The sequence below is a fragment of the Hippoglossus hippoglossus genome, chromosome 23, assembly GCF_009819705.1.
Source record: "Hippoglossus hippoglossus isolate fHipHip1 chromosome 23, fHipHip1.pri, whole genome shotgun sequence".
Taxonomy (NCBI): domain Eukaryota; kingdom Metazoa; phylum Chordata; class Actinopteri; order Pleuronectiformes; family Pleuronectidae; genus Hippoglossus; species Hippoglossus hippoglossus.
In genome coordinates, this window is record NC_047173.1 from 865,988 (window position 1) to 883,405 (window position 17,418).

A 17,418-nucleotide genomic window follows, 5' to 3' on the forward strand; every position below is an offset into this window, starting at 1 on the left:
ACAGTCAGGGGATTCTTGAGGTGATTCATTGAACAAATGCAGATACAGGGGTCATTATGCTTCCAACAAGGGTTGTCAGGTTGCTTAGTTTGCTTCTGCACTTCCATGTTAACATAGCAATTAAATGGATATGCTGCAAAAGTGTTTTCAGCTACAATGAAGGGAAGCCTATCTATATATATAGGCTCTATAGAGCAGGATGCTAGTGTCAAAGAAGAGAGGAGAGGAGAGGAGAGGAGAGGAGAGGAGAGGAGAGGAGAGGAGAGGAGAGGAGAGGAGAGTCTGAAGGAAGGAAGGTCACTCACCCTCACACTGCTTGCCATCTCCTTTGTAGCCCGGCTTGCAGATGCAGTTGTAGGATTTTGGCGTGTTCTGGCACAGGGCATCAATGTGGCAGTCATCTGAACCCTCTGCACACTCGTCTGCATCTGTACAGACAGAAGATCAACATCCTTGTCTCTTGGGATCTTTTCCTTGAACGAGACATATTATGGTTTTTCATTTTCCCCTTAACTCTAGTGTTATTGGGGTTTTGCGTTTAAAAAAGGTCTGCAAAGTTAAAAAGCCCAAAGTCTGCAGTAAAGGGAGCCCTTCTCCCCCACAGAAAGCATTGCTTCTGATGCCCCTCGTCAGTAGTCCAGTCGATACTTCTGCAGGTGAAGTCATGTAACATCACAATGCCCCACATTTGCATAATGCACACCTAGTGACTTGTTTGACAAGTCCTCTACAAATCCAGGTTAAGCAAGAGCGGACACATTGAAAGCGGCTGACCAATCACAGTAGAGTGGGCCAGCTGGGAGGCAGGCTTTAAAGAGACAGGAGCTAAAACCGAACATTTCTGACAGAGGCTGAAAAGAGGTACTACAGCAATGGATAGTGTGAGGAAAGTGATATTTTTTCTGAACATTAGAGTGTATAAACCCAGAGCCAGACCTCCATTGGATCTATATTAAAATGGGCATTTTATTTCATTCTTATTTCATCTACTTCATGTTTTTTCTTCTGACTATCGGTAGAGCCGGAGTAATTGCTTATACCACTAAAGTATTAAAAGGTGGATTTGGTAATTTAGGATCGACTTTATATATTTTTGCCATCCGTCTGACAGAAATCATGTGTGTCAACAGAAACAACTAATTAAATTGATAATCACCAAAAGTTTTGGCGGCACCAAGGCGGTTGGTGGCCCCCAAATCAAATTCTGCTTAGGGCCCCATGAAGGCTAGGGCCGGCTCCATGGAAACCTTTTCAAGTAACAACCCAAATTAAAATTATGAAACTGAATAGGAGCACAATATGTCCCCTTCAATATGGTCAGCAGGGCTCTGTCCAACAACAAAAGAAAGAAAGTAATCATAGCCTCTGAAGGAGAATGTTAGCATTAGTGTTAACTCAGCTAAACCAGTCACTCATGTACCTCCTCAAGCTTCTGAAAATTCTTTACAATAAACAAATAAAAGGCAGTCCTCTTTAGCCATTACTTGAACACTCAATGAGTGGGAGACAAGGGGAACCTGTGTCATAATTTAATTTAAATAAAACAAGAAATAATGGGGGATTTTTTGCATTATAAGATGCCAGTGTGTAAAGTTACCTCATTTAGGCCCTCTTCAGACTTGATATTAAAATCCATCCTGAGAGATGTGGTTTTGCAAATTAATGATGAGCCATCTGTGCGCACCAAAGCTAACCCTGGTGTTCCTCGGGGTTCTGTGCTCGGCTCAATTTTATTCTCATTATATATGCTTCCACTAGGAAACATTATCAGGACACACTCTGTAAATTTGCACTGCTATGCGGATGACACCCAGTTATACTTGTCAATAAAACAAGAACAGTGTAATCAATGAATTAAACCTCAAGCATGTCTCAGGGACATAAAAACCTGGATGACCCGCAATTTTCTCTTATTCAACTCAGATAAAACAGAGGTTCTTAATTCTAATACTCTGCCCTCAATACCTTAGACATACATTATATAATGATATAGCTGCTCTAGATGACATTGACCTTGCATCCAGTGAAACAGTCGGGAATTTGGGAACTATCTTTGATCCTGATTTCTCCTTTGATTCTGACTTAAAACTAATTTCTAGGACCGCCTTCATTCACTTACATAACATCTCAAAAATCAGACATGTCCTGTCTCAAAAAAATGCAGAAAATTAGTTCACGCCTTTGTTACATCCAGACTTGATTATTGTAATTCCATATTATCAGGCTCCAGCAGTAAGTCTTTAAAGACTCTGCAGCTTGTCCAAAATGCTGCAGCACGTGTCCTGACAAGAACCAGGAAAAGAGACAGAATTTCTCCTGTATTAGCTTCGCTACACTGGCTTCCAGTTTAATTTAGAATAGAATAATTCTCCTCCTCACCTGCAAGGCCCTTAATAATATTGTACCACAATGCCTTAAAGAGCTCATAGTAACATATCACCCCACTAGAGCACTGCACTCCCAGAATTCAGGCTTACTTGTCGTCCCCAAAGTCTCTAAAAGTAGAGTAGGAGCCAGAGCTTTCAGCTATCAAGCTCCTCTCCTGACACCCTCACTACGTTTTTTTATAAGCTTATAGTTAGAGCTGGCTCAGGCTTGTCTTGGACCTGCTCTTAGTTATGCTGCTATAGATCTAGAATGTCGGGGGACATGTGATACATGGAGCTTCTCTTTCCTCTTCTCCCTCTTTATCACATTAATTTCTAATCAATACATGTTACTGACATTTGCAGATCCACATCGTGGATCAAGATGGTGGATTGCAAATCAGAGATCGTAATGGCAGACTGTGATCGTATTGGCGGAATGTGGGTCTTGTTGGCATCTGATGATGGATATAGGGGTGATGGATCATGATCGATGTGGCAGCTAATGGTGGATCCTAATAGCGTCAGTGGATCATGACAATGGATAGTGGTGTGGTGACAGCTATTTTCAAAAGATTGCTTGATATACAATATGTCTACTCACATAGTTACTGACTATAACCCCTCAATTCATTTGTCATTGTTGCTCCCTTCATCTCTATCAGACAATTTCTTATGTATAAATACTTTAGACATTGACACAGTTTCCATTATGTTACAAACTGCTTCTTCTAATCAATGTTGTAAATACTGTTATTTTGATGTGTTCAGTTACAAACGGATTCTATTGCACTTCTGCCCGTCCTGGGAGAGGGATCCCTCACATGTGGCTCTCTCTGAGGTTTCTAAGTTTGTTTCCCCTGTTAAAAGGGTTTTTTAGTAGTTTTTCCTTACTCTTGTTGAGGGTTCAGGACAAAGGATGTTGCACCTTGTTAAAGCCCTATGAGACAAATTGTGATTTGTGAATATGGGCTATACGAATAAAATTGTATTGATTGACTGATTACAAGTGGGCAGCTCTGAGTTTGTCAGTTCAGGCGTAGCATTAAAATGCATTCTCATGTGTCTCCAATGGCCACTTGTGATCACATCTCACTTTCCTGCTCTATATGTAAATACATAAAACATACATCCTTTCTGAGAGCGTAAGAGAGCAAGAGAGATAGAGTGAATCAATCCGTGTAGCTTCATAATGAAACAACATTTTACCCATTTAAAGAAATAGAAAATCAATTTTTGGTGGTAAGTGTTGATGTTGTGGTGATGGCCAGAAATAAATCAATGCGTATAAAATACAAAGGATAGTTTTAGGTCATTTTGAAACTTTAGCACGTCAGAGGATGTCAGCTGAGTAGGCGGTCCGCCACTGTGGCCCAGGACACACACTGCTAAAAGAATGTGGCCACATGCGTACCAGACCACCTCTGAATGTGGTCTGAGTGATCAGATCTCAAATATGTCCTCGATGTTTCTTGGGAGTGCTCACACCTGTACATAGAGCTGTCCACTTGTGATCCGATCACCCAGGACGCATTTGCTTTTTCCAATCAAGCAGTTTTCTTGATATCCTAAAAGTGTCAAGAGAGAATCACTGGCCCTTTTGTATGACAGTGAGAAAGAGGTCTAAGGTCAAGGTCCAGCCTCAGACAACATCCAGAGAATAGAGGGTTTAACAGCTCCTCAAATGATCAGGTTATTGATAGAAGAGTCGGTCACATCTGGGCCTGAATCCCAGGGCAGAGGGCCAACTCATTACACAGTGTACACACACACACACACACACACACACACACACACACACACACACACACACACACACCGAGGGAGGGGGGCTGGAGACAGAGTTGCTCTGCTTCCTCCTACCATTCAGCACACCTTTGCATCCTTGTTCAAATCCCCCTGTGCTTCCTTTAGAGTATAAAAAGCTGGTTTGCGTCAGGCTGTGGACTGGAGGCAGCCTGTGGTTCAGCCTCTGCTCTCTGTCTGTAAACCATAGAACTGAATATACAATAAATATTTGTCCAGTGCTGCAGCCCAAGCCAAGGGCGGAGGGGAGGGGGGGTGCTCCCACTGTCCTCACTGTCTCAGTATTGACTCTTCACCCTTTCACTGAGGTGGGAGGCTGAACAATGTGCTGCTGCTGCTGCTGCTGCTGCCTGGTCGATATTGGGCCCATGCTGCCTGCCTGTCCCTCCTGGGAGTTAGACCCCCCCCCCCCCCCCCCCCCCTCCTAACTACACACACACACACACACATACACACACACACACACACACACACACACACACACATGCACAATCCTCCGGCTCCAGACAGGCCCTCAACCCCAGAGACAAGATGCTCTCTAGCGGCTCTAAAACCGCCGTTTCCAGGCGGTGAAATGTGAAAACAGTCCGCCCTCTCACACGGGTGTGCAACCGAGGGATCAGGCTGCGGTTTCCCATTCAAGTTGACGTTTGCGCGCAGGAAACAGAAGTTCCAGTGAAGTCTGCGAGCTGGTAAACCGCCGCTCAGGAAAAACTGTGATGCAAACCTGAGATCCCACGAAGACTCTGGCATTTAAATTAATCGGGCTGTTATTTACGAAACGGGCGAATTCAAAGTGAAATGCCTGCTCTGTCTGTCGTGTGGAAACAGTGCGCAAATGTGACTTTCCAGTGCCTTTAAGTGTTTTGGGGTTTTTTCATCACTGCGATGCTCTTGTAAAATTACAGCGGATAAAAACGAAATGTCACAAAGTACATGCTGATCGTATCAAAGGGGACACGCAGGGTTAGTACATGAGCATCTTAAAGTGGCCCGGGGATGTTTTCTGATGTTTCAAATCAGTGCAATCATTAGGATAAATGAAACAGCCATTCACTCAGGTCTCCATCATGTCCCCCCCTCTGAGCCGGTAACACAGAAGCCAGCCAAAGGTGCGAGTGGACAATACAGCGAGACGGAGGAAAGGGCAGCTCTTACCTGAGAGTCCGACATTCCCCATCACCCTGCAAGTATTTATGAGGAGGATAAACAAACAAACGTCCCGGGAAAAACAAGCGCTCCCCATGCTGACAGACGGTGTGAGGATTCAGCGGGTCTTTCCTGGGGGTTTGGACTGTGTGTGTGCGCGTGTGTGTGTTGTGTATGTGGGTCTCTGAGAGAGAGAGAGAGAGAGAGAGAGAGCGAGAGAGAGAGAGAGAGAGAGAGCAGAAAAGAGAGGAGGCAATCCGAGCTCTCTGATTGGTTTGTCTGTGCCAGTGGGAGAGAGAGAGAGAGAGATGAGTAGCGTCATAGTGGAGGTACTCGGGGTATAAAACTGTACAGAAATCCTATAATAGGAATCCTGCTTTCAGACATGAACTCCGGGGGTGCTCCGGACATTCTCCGATCCATTATGTGAAAACGCAAATGTCCAAATGAGAGCCTCCAGACTTTCTCCAGAGTTTTTCCGGCCAGCCCCTAGAGTAAAATCCGGATAATGTCAAATAAGCCTAAGTGATACTCGGAGGATTCACTGGCAGTAAGTGGGTGTGTTGATAACATGTGGCAGACACAAAAGTGGAAATAAAAAGAAAAACAAATATCTCAGGATAAATAAGTGGTGTCATACATGTAGAAGACAACGACGAAGATGCCAAGAGAGTCTTTTGTAATACGCGGCGATAAGGTGTAGATGTGCTGTAAGCATAAACACAGCGACCTCCACCGCGCAAACAGAGATTTGGGACAATTTCCTGCTGCATTGTTCCTGTGCGAAAGGCAAACCGGAGAATGTCGTGTCAGAAAACGACTGATGAGATGGATAGATGAAGGAGGTATAATCTGGGGTTGGGGCCCTCAGGGGGCCAAACAAAACCATTTGATTTAATTTGCCTCGGTTTCCCGAAACAGCACATCCCTGATAGCGTAAATACTGTAAGCACTGTTCACAGTAAATAAATAAAAATGGGTCTGGGAATTTTTTTAAGAGGCACGTTCAATGGGGGCACATGACACCAAGATAATTCAGTAATGTCAAAGCTCAATAACCATCTTTTCATTTCACAGAATCAAATCTTCAGATAAATATTTCTAATATTTCTAAACAATAAATAGTGTGATGCTAGTAATGGGTAAGTCCTTCGAAATGAAGTATAGTAGTAACACATATTCCTCACTGTTGACTTTGAGTCAAACCAAGTTCAAAGGCCCATGTTCAGGTCACTTTAGTTGAGATTTAGTCAGTTGTGCTTTTATTAAAATTATTAATGCAAACCATGAAGTCATTTTTTCTGAGATGTAAAGACTTGACCAGTGGAGGAAACACAGTGTAGCCAACAACTATGTCTATCAAGCCATGTTGGTGCATTTTACAGGCTACAACACTCAAGCACACCTACAGGGACGGAGCTGAGCGGGGATCGAACAAACGTTGTCCTCACACCGAACTACATGATGGTGCACAGTACAAGTGTTGTGGCCAGTCTCCGCTCTGCTTGAAGGGAAATGAAAGGGCGCCATCTGCCGGAGAAGCTCCTCCAAGACGTAAGGGCGACTTCGGCCCCACCCACTTCGATGCATTTCTATCCAATCACACAGACGACATGGTGATGCCTTTAAGAGCAACACATTTGTCGGAAACTTTCACTGAATATGGTGCTGGTCACTGGGGCCAAAGGCCTTCTGTACAGTAATGCTTAATAATGTTTAATAACAAACACTCGATCACAGACTGCATAGTAACACATTTCATTATTTACAGGTCTGATTTATGGGTAACATTATACATTATGTTTCTGCACAGAGAGCGGGTTATGTACAACTTGATGAGGAAACAAAACAAATATGAAACATCGTTATTCTGACTCTAATTTCAAAAGTAATGTGCACATCAGTCTGTGGGGGGGATTTTGTGGAGTGGACTGAGGGAGGAAATCAAACGATTGGAAGGCATGTAAGAAGCCTACAGGGAAGGACACCAGTGGGAGAGTGGAGGTGTATTAGTGATTTTAGTTTGATGGTTTAGGACAGAACGGAACAAGCATGTGGCTTCTTCCTACTCTTGGTCCGTGTTAATTTATGTAACTGAATTATTTAGGTTTTGTCCACTACTTGTGTAGCTGATGATCTATTCTGTGAGGTCTTTTCTTCTACAAATTAATTGAATCTTTTAAAAAACGATCTAAACAACACAGAACACTATAGTATTTTTACTATAAACGCAGGAGTGTTCCCACTGAAATGATGCACATGGATCTACAGATATCATTCAATAAGTACGGAGTGTGTGAGGAGATGAAGTGTACCGCGCTTGTCCTGCTTACCGGAGTCTCATTTGACGTACCCTAGGAAGAGTCCTCGAACACACCTCACGGACTGTCATGGCGTCTCCCTTGAAGGGGGCTTGGTACTGGAGAAAGTAGCCGTTGTCATTTTCCATTTTCTCCGTCGAGCAGAGAAGCTAGCCCCGGCTGAAGAGGCTGTAAGGAGCGGATACCAACCATGGGGGCTGTCCATGCTAAGGTAGGTCTTCTCTCCGCCTGCCGGTGCGGCTGTGCGGGGATCTTTGGCCATGACCTCCCTGTCCGGTGAGTGGTGAAGGCTGCAGACTCCCAGCATCAGTACTCGGTGTTCCTCCACAATGTCTCAGACAAACACAGAACTGGCGATGGGGGGAAAAGGGTTTAACTTGGTCTCCACACTGTGTGATTGTCCGTAATGCGGACAACACGGATTGACTTCTCATGCATGGCCATGTTTGACTCATCATTCCTTTCTCCTGATGACTTACAGAGAATAATATCTTAAGACATTTGATCAAACAGTGTAATAAATAGAGAAATCTGCACTGCTTGTGTTGGTTTTATTTACCTCCATCATTTCCGTACACATGGGCGGAAATCCAGCAAAAAATACCTGAAGTCAATATTTTATTCCATATTTTATTGACTAATTTATATCACAAGAGTAATAAAGCATTTCAGTTATAACTAATTATACAACAAACGATGCACTAATACATTTGTATACAAATTAATGTATCGATCTATAAATAATTAGACTTAAATACCAAGGAAAGAGTTCATTTCATTGATTAATAGTTGAAAAATTGAAAGGGGGTTACATTAACAAAAATAAAACAGTACAATCATAGTAGAATTTTCCACTATTTCACCTTTTAAACTGCGTTTAAAATATTTTGAATTAGGCATTTCAAAGGGCAGCTTCCTTGGCTGTTTATAGAAAGCTGCACACACTAGCACACACAAAATGAGTGTGTTTGTGAACCCAGTAATTTATCTCTTTTAAAGGTTCAGTGTGTAGGATTTAGTGACATCTAGTGGTGAAGTGTCATGTTGCAGCTGAATACCCCTCACCTCACCCTCCCCTTCCAAACATGGACGTGAACCTGAGGTAGCCTTCAGTTTTCATAAAAACTCAAAAGGTGTTTAGTTTGTCCAGTGTGGGCTACTGTAAAAACATGGCGGCCTCCGTAGAGAGGAGGCCGTATTTTAAATGATGTACTTGATTGATTTATACTTTTCTAACCCTTTTTAGTTTGAATTATTTATCTATTGATTATTTCATTTGCAAACCATTTTTATATTTCCACTTTATAAGGCCTATTAAGATACCAAATAATGGATTAGTTCTATACCAATAATCTATTATATGATCTGTGGACGGCTGTCTGACCTGACTCACCATGTGCTGTGACTTTCTCTGGGTGTCGGGCATGAGACACCAGCAGAGTCCTGACATAATGCCCCACCCACTGTCTGCCGCCCGTTCTCTTTCATGACAGCTGCCATACTTAGACATGTATTTGTACTGGTCTGTGTCCAGCCTTTTTACAAAGTGTAACTGTTACACTTTCACGGCCTCCGTTTCACAACTGAGCAGACTTGACTCCTCTGTGTGCATACTACCAATGACGAGGTGGGATTTGTTACAATTTCTGTCAGGTTTCTTTGCATTTGCCCAGGCAGTGTCATTTACATCAGTGTCCTTGTCATTGGTGCAGAGTCTGGATACCCTCCCGATGCATGGCCGGGACTTTGGTGTCAATTCTGATGACCTGGTGGAGACTCCAGAACCGGAGCATGAGGCAAAGCAGGAGATACTGGAAAATAAAGATGTGAGTTATAGTTGTAGTAGTATCAGCATAATCACAGCAGCTCTTATGTACAAAGTAAAAAATTGTAGTATTGAGCAACTGTAGTAGAACACAATACCTATCAATTTATATAGATTTAACAGTAACGTGTGTTTATAATAAGCTCACCTTAAGTTTACAGCGTGTACTAAGTGTAAGGTTTACATTCAGGTGGCACATTTAAAGGTGTTGTCATTCATACTGTGAATGAAGGTGATATGAAAACAAATTCTATATTTCTGACTGCAGGTGGTGGTTCAACATGTCAACATTCAGGGTCTTGGAAGAACTAAAGAGGATCTGCTCGGCTATGAGATCTCTGACGTCTTCCATGCCAAAAATCTCATTGATGTATGTATTTATGTGCGACTGTACTGCGCAGCAAAGTGCTGATCGGCTTCAGGACAAAACAATACTGTTGCACACATTGCCTTGATTGAAAAGTGTCATGCTCAGAAGTGGAAGTGCTATGTGCATCACTGGGTTTCGGTCTTGTTTACAGGTGATGAAAAAAGCTCACCTTGCCAGACAGAAGCTGCTCCGCCTGGGAATCTTCAATGAGGTGGAGGTCCTTATCGATACGTCTGAAGGTATCTTGTGATGTGTGAATTCATCTGTCTCCCAGTGCCCACGATTATTATTTGCATTTTCACTGTCTCTTGCTTTTTGAGATGAGTTGTGTATGAGACAGTCGCTGCACTCTCAGCTGATGGATATTCAGGTACAAACCTTCCTCACCCAAGTTGGTTTTCCATCCTCAGGTAAAGATGCTCTGCCCAATGGTCTAGATGTAACTTTTGAGGTGACAGAGGTCAAGAGACTGACAGGAAGTTACAACACCATGGTTGGCAACAATGAAGGAAGCATGGTAAGAAGGCCAGTCCTGACATAGGATTCATGTCACTCATATTGTTCTCTGATTTGTTCTTGACATATATTTAACTTTTCACAACAGTTTCTTAAGAACTAAAACTACATGGTCACTTCCTCAGAGACGAGCTAGTTGCTTCATTACTTTATAATAACAGCATCGCAATATATATTGAATTGGTAGCCAGTTTTCGCGATAGTATCGAATCAGGACATAAGTAATATTAAATAAATGCTTGCATACGATCGTTGTCACGCATAGTGGCTCAGAAATGTTGCACATTATAACAGTGTGTGTTACAACATGTGTTACATTGTGTGTAACAGTGTGTGTAAGCCTCTCTCCTGTTTTCCAGGTACTGGGTGTGAAACTGCCGAACATGTTGGGTCGAGCTGAGAAACTCACCTTCCAGTTCTCATATGGCACCAAGGAGACATCCTACGGCCTGTCCTTCTTCAAGCCCCAGGCGGGACATTTTGAACGCAAGTATGTCCCCACAGATCCCACGTATGCTCTATCACTGTTGGCCCATGAAACTGCAACAGCCTATTTGCTCATAAACGTAAGGGTGAGAAGAATAAGTCAAATCCAAAACAAACAACCATCCGTGCAGTTTAAACAGAGGAAGCTGCAGTAAAACGTGATCCTGTTGATAGTTGGAATAGACAACAATCAGGATGTTCTACTTTCACTGTGGTTACCTGTGTAACTCCTTTTCTGTAAGGACCACTTACAATTGCATGTCTTGCCTCATTAAATGTAAAACATGCATGCATGACATCTTGTTGGGGACACCTTAACAGTTACAGTGCTTGAAGTTGCTTCAAGAAACATCTCACATTCCAATTAAAAGGAGGAATGTATCACCACAGAGTTTTCAAAGGAGGTGTTCTCTGTTTCAGCCTCGTTCTCAACATGTACAAAGTCACCGGTCAGTTCCCCTGGAGCTCCTTAAAAGAGACTGACAGAGGCATGTCGGCAGAACTAAACGTAAGAGTGTGTGTGTGACCAGAGATGAGTGCACTGAGAATACATTAATATATACATATACACCATAAAGTTTCCAGTTTCAGAGTTCCCTATGATAAGACTTCCACTTCAGCCATAGTTCTCCCTCTTCCTACAGTTTCCTCTCGGGGTGACTAACCACACGCTGAAGTGGGAGGGTGTGTGGAGGGAGTTGGGCTGCCTGGCTCGCAGCGCTTCCTTTGCCGTACGAGAGGAGAGTGGACACTCGCTGAAATCTGCCCTCATGGTACAACCTGGAGGTTTCTCCTGGCTCTAGTATCCCAAGAATATTTGACTTTTTTGTTGTGTCATTTCTTCTCTTCTGCACGATTCTAAAGGTGTTTTTCTCATGGTTTTGGTTTTTTTTGCAGCACACTGTGTCGATCGATTCAAGGAATTCTGCCATTTTCCCTAGCAGAGGTGCCTTACTCCGGATCAACCAGGTCAACTTTCATTTGTATTTTTCCACTGATAAATGTCCTGATCTATTGCCATTATTAATTTCCACCCAGTAGTTGTTTTTTGTTTACAGTTCATTTAGACACGTGATTCAAATATGGGTAAAACTTATAAATATGGTCTATTTTCATGTAACAAAACAAAAACTACTAATGTTAATATTGTCCAAATAACTGTGTATACAGAATTTAGTCAATGTGTTCACAAGTTGCCCTTGAAAGAAGTTTTAAGTTTAAGGGCTAGATATAACAAAGAAAAGATAAATGGAGGTACAGGACAAGCTCAGAATAGGTTTAGCTGCCGTGGGAGGCTGAATGTCACAGAAATTGTACCCGTCATTGTCTGACAACAGCTGGGTGCAGTGTGAGAACCATGAAACTGAGGTGTGTTTGCCCCACAGGAGCTGGCCGGCTACACAGGAGGAGATGCCAGCTTCTTGAAAGAGGATTTTGAGCTGCAGCTCAACAGACGCCTCTTCTGGGACTCGGTAAGACACCAGTCAGACCGCGTCAACTTAATTTGCTTCAAAAAGCTGCTACAAAGATTTTAGTCAGGAGATTTGATACACGCTAAGTGCCAGTGTACAAATGGATTCTGTGGATGCTGTGCTGGCTTACTGTGTTTACCTTTAAAGAACCACCAGAGGGCAGCTAAGCAAAGAGAAACAGTAACTATCTATTGAAAGCTTTGAATTAGAGGTTTTGTGTATTAAGGTAAAGTTTCATATCTTCTCAGGTCTTGTCTGCTTCTCTGTGGGGAGGGGTGCTTTGTCCCATTGGAGGACAATCATCCTGTATCGCTGACAGGTATGTCTCATTTATCCAAGTGACACATCCCTGACTTCTGTCAAAAACGTCAGCAAATCACTTGATGCAATAAGAACAAACATTGGCTCTCAATGATTTAATGTTCATGAACTGCTTTAAAATTTCTGAACATGCATTGAAAGGAATAAAAACATACAGCTATCATTAAAACAGTCTAAAATAACCAAGTTTTTAATTAATCACCATTTATCACCTTAAATGTTCTGTATTTTCTTTCATCTTGTGCCGTCCATTCGTTTGTTTACGTGTGTGTATTTGGTCCAGGTTCTACCTTGGAGGTCCCACCAGTGTGCGAGGATTTGGGATGTACAGTATTGGACCACAGAGTGAAGGTAAAAACTGTTTTGACTGTCTGCCAATCATAGAATTGTTTTTTAAACGAAAATATATTTAATTGTTCTTGGTTCTCTATATTAAAAAACCAGGGGTGACGTTATAACACACAATATTTTATTAGCTTTTCAGAAGTAAGAATGAACAGATGCATAAAGAACTGAGTATTTCTCACATACTTCATATAACAAGACTTTATACAGTACATTCTATCAGAGAGGAGTAGTTCTACAGCCTATTCAGCTTTCAGACTGGGCACCAGGAACACCAGTGTTTAAAGTATTGTATAAACTGGCCGACGAATTGAAAATATCTGCAGACATTAAAGGAGAACGTTTTGACAGAGTTTAGTTTGTTGATTTCGATTTTCTATTTTAACTAATGAGTAGACTATTATCATCATTATAATTCTATTTTATTAATAATTGTTGCAAAGTAAAAACAACATAATATTTGTTTTAATATCACCATTTAATGTTAAAAACCCATATAGGTCGACCACTAAGTTATAGTATTGGGCTTTGTTCAAAGCAGCTCGCTGACACCTTTGGTAATTTCTTGACTTTGAAATTAGCTTTGCCCTGCTCATCTGTCTGGTGCTTTGGTGCAGAGGATTAAAGAAAATAGAAAACAAGGGACAGAAGAAAAAAAACAGGTCCGAGGTTCATTCAAATGAGGCAGCACCAGCAGAGTTGGTATTTTGGTGGGAGAAGTTTGTTAGACTTTGTCAAAGCATCTTTTCCAACAAATGAAGCTTGATAGTGTCACAAAATATGAAGTTTAATGACTTGAGATGGAGAACAATTGAAATGAAATTGCATCACATTGATGTGGTAATGCAAACAGCTTTTGTATTATTTATTTCTGTCATATATAAATAATAAATAGTCATAAATATGATTTCCAGAAGAAGCATCACTATGATTGGCTCAGCTGGTTTAGAGCACTGACGGTGATGTGATTGGCTGATTTATATTGAGCTTCAGCAGCTGGAGACTCACAGATCCTGTTTCACAGACTTAAAATAGGACCGTATCAGCGTTAGCCCTGTAATGTGGTGACTGTGGTCTGAGGAAAGCTCCAAACCACATTTAGTGTAGTTTGAGGGTAATGGCTAATGTGTGGTTAAAAACAAAAAACCTTTGTAACATATTGTGTCAGAGAGAGAAACATTTGAAGAAGTTACAGTTTTGTGAATTCGATCTGGAAATAAGTCCAAATGTTAAAGTAAACATAGTAGACAGACCTGATTCACTGGGCCCTGGATGTGAAGGCGAGGCAATTTTATTTAAAATCATCTTTCATACACAGAGGTAGATATACAGTAAGGTGCTGATGTAGCTTTAATCACTACCACTAGACACAGAGAACTTAAGTAGAGATATGTCCCATGATACCCGGTTCCTTTGTGTGTTCCAGGTGATTATCTGGGTGGAGAGGCGTACTGGGCTGGTGGCCTGCACCTCTACACACCTCTGCCCTTCAGACCAGGCAAGGGGGGTTTCGGAGACCTTTTCAGGACCCATTTCTTTCTCAACGCGGGCAACCTCTGTAACCTCAACTACGGTCAGTGCATTCAAAATGTATTATCATTATGATGATGATTATTATTATATTAAAACTATTAAATAGTAATGTACAAATGTAGATGAAATGTTTCTTCAAAAGGTTCTACATCCCTACATCCGTCCATCTGTCCCGTCTCATATTTAAGAAACAACTCAAGGGAATTTCTTCAAATTTGGTACAAACATTAATGTGGACTCAAAGAAGAACTGATTGGAATTTGGTGGTCAAATGTCAATATGACCTCAAAAAATACAGTGACAAACCAAGGCCCAAATGTCTTATAGGATACAATGATGAAGTGATGACAGAGAGATCTGAAATGTCAAAGGTCAATTAATGTTTTGCAAAACTCCAGAAAAGAGATCCCAACACATCTCATCAAGTTTTTGCTGATATTTGTGGACGTTGGAATGGAAACTATTTAAACATTCCTCTGAGAAGATCATGACAACACAGGAATAACTCAGGGACACATGTGAAGCCTATGTTTGGGGGTTTATAACCAGGATGATCAGATTGTGAATGTGTCTGAAAGGGTGAATATTTGGAGTGGTTGGTAGACTTTAAAAAGTGATATAAAAATGAGTGTTTGTTGTGCAGGTGAAGGTCCCCGGGCACACCTCCAGAAGCTAGCTGAGTGTATCCGCTGGTCATACGGAGCAGGCATCGTGCTGCGCCTTGGAAACATCGCCAGACTGGAGCTCAACTATTGCGTGCCCATGGGAGTTCAGAGTGGAGACAGGTAAGAGTCCGGCTCTAGACTAAGTCTCACCAACTCAGAATCTTTTTTTATCTGTGGCTCAGATGGTAGAGCAGAGGTTTGGCGAATTTGATCCAATTCTCCCTCATTACGCGTGCCGAGTGTCCTTGGCCAAGAAACTGAACTTCTGAACCCCAAATTGGCCCTGACGGCTGTGCCTTGTGGTAGAGAAAGTGCTGAACATAGATGCAACGAATGAATGTGTGTGTGGACATGTGAATAGTAAAACTTGTACTGTGAAGCACAAGAGGGTAGAAAACAGACCGTTCACTTGATTTAGGCCCTGGCTCTGTGGATTACAGTGTGTCTGTCAGACAGTTCACCACTTAGGTCCACGCTGAAATAACTTATCAACTATGGGTGACATGTGGTCCAGACATTCTAGTGCTCCTCAGGGTGAAGTACAGTCAAAGGTGCACTATGAGTTTAGTGCCAATTATCAAATGTTAGCATGCTAACACTGTAAGAACATACTTGCTAACCATCAGCCTGTATCAAATTACCATGAACAGGTTACCATGCTGACATCAAACTGCAGCTATGGGCTAAGCATGAGTTAGTCCGTTTTCATTTAATCATGTTGACAAAATGATACAAATGACGTCAGACTCTTTTTTTTCTGCTCCAAGTGGAACTCTTGTCTGTTTGAGGCGTCTCTCTGAGCCCTCTTGCAAATACACAAGGCACTTTAAGCTCCTAAAAGAAGTATAAAACGCAAAGTGCTCAGAGCACAAAATGCTTCCTGTTAATAGGAAACAACTTGAAAAAGACACCCCTCATTACATAAACTGCTTCCTGTCTGATCATTACTTTATGTTGGCCTCACAATCGATCCTAACCTGTCTTTCTTCTTCTCTCCTGTGATAGGATATGTGACGGCGTCCAGTTCGGAGCAGGAATTCGCTTCCTGTAACCTCGTCACTCCGCTGATCTCGGTCCTCCAGCAAAGGCCTTGCTGCGAAAAGGGAGAACATTTTGTTGTTAATCAAGTGTAACTTGTAGAATATGTGACACATGAGTACTATGTCCTGGGGAAATGTGCCTGAGCCCCCCCAACCCACCTTTGATACGCCCTCCTCTGAAGGACAAAGTTCCAGTGCTGGGCCATAAAACCCGGGAACTTATTTCCAAACTGAACATGCTTTTCACTGACGAGACATGAAAGGAACCATAACTCTGATTTCTTTAGCAACAGCCACAAGATATGACAACAACTGCAAATTCTGCTAACTGTAACAGCATGTCAGCGTTTCTCTTCAGCAGACTATTCAATTGTGGCTTTATTTTAATTCGAGCCACTGATCCTTCCTCCCGGGTTTGAAATCTCCAGCATTGGCACATTGTCTTTCAAAGTCAGGTGCCAGTGATGTCACTTTCCTATGGTGATACAAAGTAATTTATTTACTGGAAAGTTGAAGAGATTTTGGGCATGTTCCCAGTTTGCCTTCCAGGTTTGTTTTTTTTCCAGCAGCATGACTTGAGGTTAGTGTCCACTGCACTCTCTATGACTTAGGTTCAGTTGTACTATATAAATTGAAGGATTGTAGCAGAGAGGGAATGAACAACCATGTAGGATAGGAGTCGACCCTCATGCCAAAGTGGATTGTTCAAATAATGTCAGATGCGAAGAATGACGGTTTGAGTTGCTGCCGCCCCCCCCCCACACCCTGAGCAACATCTACCACCAGTGCTCTTACCTTTAGTCCTCTTTTTGATGTTGTTGAAGCTCTTCACAAATAAACACTTAAAACTTTATCGCTGGCCTGGTTTCTGTTTGTTTTCTTTGTATAGTTCTCAAATACACATTCAACTGATAAAACTGAAGTCATTGTACTTGGCCCTAAACACTTCACCTCCAGTTGGTCCAAAATGCTGCATAGAATTCAAAATCCTGCTCCTCACATGCACACCCCTTAATAATCAAGCCCCATCATATATTTAAGAACTTATAGCACCCTACTATCCCAAAAGATCCCTTTGCTCCCTATATAGGCTCAATTGTGGTTCCTAGAGTCTGTAGGAATAGAATGGAAGGTAGAGCCTTCAGCTATCAGGCTCCTCTCCTGTGGAACCAGCTCCAAATCTGGGTTCGGGAGGCAGACACC

The 17,418-nt window shown here is 42.2% G+C and overlaps 2 protein-coding genes across 4 annotated transcripts in view; one reads left to right on the forward strand and one right to left on the reverse strand.

The window, feature by feature from the left end:
• scube1 (signal peptide, CUB domain, EGF-like 1) overlaps positions 1–5,507 on the reverse strand; it is a 101,574-nt gene extending 96,067 nt beyond the window's left edge. For all 3 annotated transcript variants that reach the window (XR_004613071.1, XM_034578243.1, XM_034578242.1), the window contains exons 1-2: positions 5,331–5,507; positions 306–428 (exon numbers count right to left, since the gene is read on the reverse strand). Coding sequence is in view for 2 of the 3 variants with exons in the window: in XM_034578243.1 (XP_034434134.1) it covers positions 306–428; positions 5,331–5,418 (211 nt within the window). In the remaining variant the exon portion in view is untranslated. The remainder of the gene's footprint in view (positions 1–305; positions 429–5,330) is intronic.
• A 2,125-nt stretch (positions 5,508–7,632) lies between these two features.
• Positions 7,633–17,068, forward strand: samm50l (sorting and assembly machinery component 50 homolog, like). The gene is made up of 15 exons (XM_034578718.1): positions 7,633–7,853; positions 9,355–9,468; positions 9,736–9,837; positions 9,989–10,076; positions 10,248–10,354; positions 10,713–10,843; positions 11,260–11,347; positions 11,484–11,612; positions 11,737–11,808; positions 12,225–12,311; positions 12,560–12,630; positions 12,916–12,983; positions 14,404–14,550; positions 15,154–15,295; positions 16,181–17,068. The coding sequence occupies exons 1-15, from the start codon at positions 7,833–7,835 to the stop codon at positions 16,224–16,226; spliced, it is 1,413 nt and encodes a 470-aa protein (XP_034434609.1). The 5' UTR covers positions 7,633–7,832; the 3' UTR covers positions 16,227–17,068.
• Positions 17,069–17,418: the final 350 nt, after the last annotated feature.

What these genes read in the sequence shown, in the direction of transcription:
- samm50l (XM_034578718.1), top strand. Translation starts at nt 7,833, where the DNA reads ATGGGGGCTGTCCATGCTAAG. An exon ending in TCATCCTGTATCGCTGACAG is followed by an intron (nt 12,631 to 12,915) that starts GTATGTCTCATT and finishes TATTTGGTCCAG; the next exon opens with GTTCTACCTTGGAGGTCCCA. An exon ending in CCTCTGTAACCTCAACTACG is followed by an intron (nt 14,551 to 15,153) that starts GTCAGTGCATTC and finishes TTTGTTGTGCAG; the next exon opens with GTGAAGGTCCCCGGGCACAC.